This window comes from Sitodiplosis mosellana, unplaced genomic scaffold (assembly GCF_009176505.1).
Source record: "Sitodiplosis mosellana isolate CC-2019 unplaced genomic scaffold, AAFC_SMos_1.0 Smas_scaffold_5894, whole genome shotgun sequence".
In the NCBI taxonomy this organism is placed as follows: domain Eukaryota; kingdom Metazoa; phylum Arthropoda; class Insecta; order Diptera; family Cecidomyiidae; genus Sitodiplosis; species Sitodiplosis mosellana.
This window is the reverse complement of record NW_022601136.1, coordinates 1-3,430: the sequence shown is the minus strand read 5'-3', so window position 1 is coordinate 3,430 and position 3,430 is coordinate 1. Positions and strand designations below refer to the sequence as shown.

At 37.2% G+C, this 3,430-nt stretch overlaps 1 protein-coding gene across 2 annotated transcripts; it reads right to left on the bottom strand.

Annotated features, from left to right (window-relative positions):
- Window positions 1-355: 355 nt before the first annotated feature.
- On the bottom strand, window positions 356-3,430 carry LOC129573028 (putative uncharacterized protein DDB_G0281733). Of its 2 annotated transcripts, XM_055453171.1 has the most exons (4): window positions 3,048-3,430; window positions 2,823-2,937; window positions 821-2,746; window positions 356-707 (listed from the first exon to the last, which is right to left on the bottom strand). In XM_055453171.1, the coding sequence occupies exons 3-4, from the start codon at window positions 2,707-2,709 to the stop codon at window positions 503-505; spliced, it is 2,094 nt and encodes a 697-aa protein (XP_055309146.1). In that variant the 5' UTR covers window positions 2,710-2,746; window positions 2,823-2,937; window positions 3,048-3,430; the 3' UTR covers window positions 356-502. The 2 variants fall into 2 exon arrangements, with proteins under 2 accessions (XP_055309146.1, XP_055309147.1); XM_055453172.1 differs by lacking the exon at window positions 2,823-2,937.

The window sequence follows — 3,430 nt, the reverse complement described above, 5'->3', positions numbered from 1 at the left end:
GTGTTTGTATTGCATACAAATATAGTACATTCAATATTGTAAGGCACTAATTCAACATTACATTCATGATCGCTTGTAAAGATCGAGACCTATTCAATCGTGTTTGTGTTTGTGTGCAATATTTTGTGCGCAGTAAACATCAATAGAATCGTAGCGAGCAACTCTGTTGTTCGTAACACAACAGCTTGTTTACCATATAAACCAATGTAATTACAGCGGCGCAGACCCGCGCTACAAGGATTTCATACAAACTTCCCATGTAGACAGGAAACAGGCAAAAATCGAAAAAAAGTTAAAAAAAAAATTTGAAAGTGTATCAAACATTTTTGCTTCAATTAAAGTGAAACACGAGATATTTTACGATTCACTTTCAAGCGAACAGAATTTATGTTGCACTTTTAAAAATCAAGAATATTGTGTTACGGTTATCCATAGGTTCAACTTTAGTCATTTTTATTCCCGACCACTCATATGTTTTATGTTCATTTCGTCTTTTTATTCGCTATTTACCTCGTTCGTCTCTGCCTTCACGATCATATTCTTTTGACTTGTAGTATCTATCATCACGGTATCGTCCATAATTATCTTCTCTTTCTCGATCGTTGGGTCGTTGGTTTCGGTCATAGCGAGAGTCTTTTTTTTCATAATGTGACCCATCTGTTTCATATCGATATCTATTTTCTCGGTGCGATCTGCCATCACCATATCTGTTTAAGGCGAAAAAAATATTTCAGACAAATTGGATCATAAACTATAATGCATATGAATTTATCTCTAAAAGTCTCCTACTTTTGAAATGAACTCATGTGCCTCGAATTACCTGTATCGTCCTTCATATCGATCTTCATCATCACGGCTAGGAGGTCGATACTGTTTTTCGCCACGTCGATATGTACGGCTATCATCATCATCAATGTCAACATTTCTACCCCGGTGGCCCCTCTCTTTTTCGGTATATCGGTCACTATCTTTCGGATGTCTTTTCTCTCGATTGCTATGGTCAGTATCTTCGGTTTCATATCGTAAATCGTCTCGTTTTTTGCGCCTTTCATCAACTCTTTTATTTGATTGACCTTTGTTGCGATTATAATAGGCTTTATCACGATCACTATCATCTCCCGTTGATGCATTTGACTGAAATTTCTGGTTATAATTGCCGGATGTATCTAAGTCTTCAACTGAATCTGTGTGTGATAGAGTATTCGTTGTATTTCCCAAACGACTTTGAGTTTGTTGCTGTTGTTGCTGTTGATCTTCGATATTTTCTCCATCCATGTCCAGTTCACGCTGATTTTTTGGCAAAGAAATATCTTGATTTTCAACATTCTCTAGTCCAGTGACCACTCGTTGAATATTTGCATTTGATATAATTTTAGCCGATGCTGTGTTGTCCACAATATTTTCTCCGGCTACCAAATACTGATTACGATCAGATTCTGATATTGGTTCGAAGTTATCATTTTCGTAGCTTTGACTTTCAATCGAATGCGATGAGGATAGGTTCGAAGCCGATGGATGTGCTTGAACACTTGAGAATTGACTGTTGTTTCGACTGATAACTGGTGGTGGTACTGTTGCGTCGGCGTTATCTTGACCATCAGCTTGACGCTCCATATTTATATCGGATTGATTGATTTCGGTGCCTGTAACGAGACGATCTAATCCTGGTGGTGGCTGTATGTTGTTCGACTCGTTTGTTTCTTGTTCACCTAAAACAAATCTTGATAGGCCTGGTGGTGGCAAGCTATCACCGTTCCCATCACTGGAGCTGTATAGAGTTTGGGTATCTACAGTTGATGTAAGTACATTGATTTCACCATCCCCTGACAAATGACCGGTTTGCAAATACTCATTTCTATCATTATGAGTTATTGGATCGTTAGTATCTGGCGAGTGTAGCGGATTGTTAAAAATTTCAGCCGTTGGAATTGGACCCGCAGATGAAGCAGTCAATACAGGTGGTGGAGGTGGTGTTCTATGTGCATGAGAGCCAACTCTTTTGAAAGGATTGGTATTTGCAAATGGTGACTGATTAAATGCCGGTGGTGGTAGAACTGGTGGTAATAGATTATTACTAAAAACTGGGACACTCGGCGCATTATTAGATTCCAATAAAGTCGCAGCTGGTGGATTTTGAATTTGTGCACTTGCAACTATAACCATGCCGATTTCCGATTTTGCATTTAGAGGTACGTTCTGAATATTCTGGTCTATAGCGGGATTTCCGGTTGGGGGCGTTAGGACTGGTACAGGAGTTATAGTGGTTTCATGGCCCTCAATTTGCATAAAACCTACTGAATTTGATGAACTGTGAACATGTTGAATACTTGGCGTTGCTGATTGCACGAAATTGTTATTTGCACTTTGATTATTATTCACAAATGATGCTTGAAACTGGAAATTGTCATCTTGATAAAATCCGCTAGCATTATTTATCTGATTATTATTTGGCAAAGTTGCCGTAAACTGATCTATTGTTGGTGGTGGAATTTGGTTGGACGGGCCTAAGTAGTTTGACCCATTATCTGACACTTGTGCCTGTATATTTTGAGCTGCGAAACCAATTTGGACGGGCTGTGAGATAAACTGCGCCTGCTGTTGACCCTTTGCACTAGACGAATTGTTATTATCTACCCAGTCCCATTCATCCCAACCGTCAGTATTGTTGCTCGAATTTTCGAATAATTTCGATGCAAACGGAGTTGACATTGTTTCCAAAAATTAACGGCTAAATGTGTTTTCCTTTCTGTCATAAAAAAGTAAATTCATACAAAATCGATTTATTCATAATGAAACTACCAAAAAATGAAATGAAGTTTTACTTGAACTTTCTGAGTTTATTTGCGATACTGCTTACGTATACACAAGCGACAAGCAACGTATTAGACCTTTACTATAAATGACTTTACTATGACTATATGCAGAGTTTTTAAATTTCTGAAATTTCAATGAAATTACGTAAAAAAGTTTTGAAAAAAAATGACACAAGTATCAATTGTGAAGGAAAAACTTTATCATGTCAATTGTCTGCTTGGAGAAAAACTTACAAATGTAAATCAAATTCAATTTGATATGTAATTTTGTGGCATGAACGAAATTTTACGGACAATGTTTCTTGTCATTCAACTTTCACTTTTTTTCATGTGTGGAGGGAGCAATTCAAGCAACAACTGTTTTCATTATTTGACTCAGGAGCACCAATATGTTATTTATATGGCCACTAGAAATCCATTGAATGTATCGATTTAACCAATGAAATATAGAACGTGCACAAGTGATGACTTTATCTACCGACACAAATACACAATTGCACTGTTGATTGATCTGTTGCCTGACAGCCTCAATTAAATTTGTCCGTTTTCTTCTTCTCTTGATACACGTAACTTCTTTTTCATTTTATACCACCACACAATCAAAGTATAACACAAAA

Excerpts from the sequence above, each read along its gene's own strand:
- LOC129573028 (XM_055453171.1), bottom strand. The coding sequence starts at position 2,709 with ATGTCAACTCCGTTTGCATCGAAATTATTCGAAAATTCGAGCAACAAT. Across the intron at positions 708-820 it reads CGATATGAAGGACGATACAG|ATATGGTGATGGCAGATCGC; the intron begins GTAATTCGAGGC and ends CGCCTTAAACAG.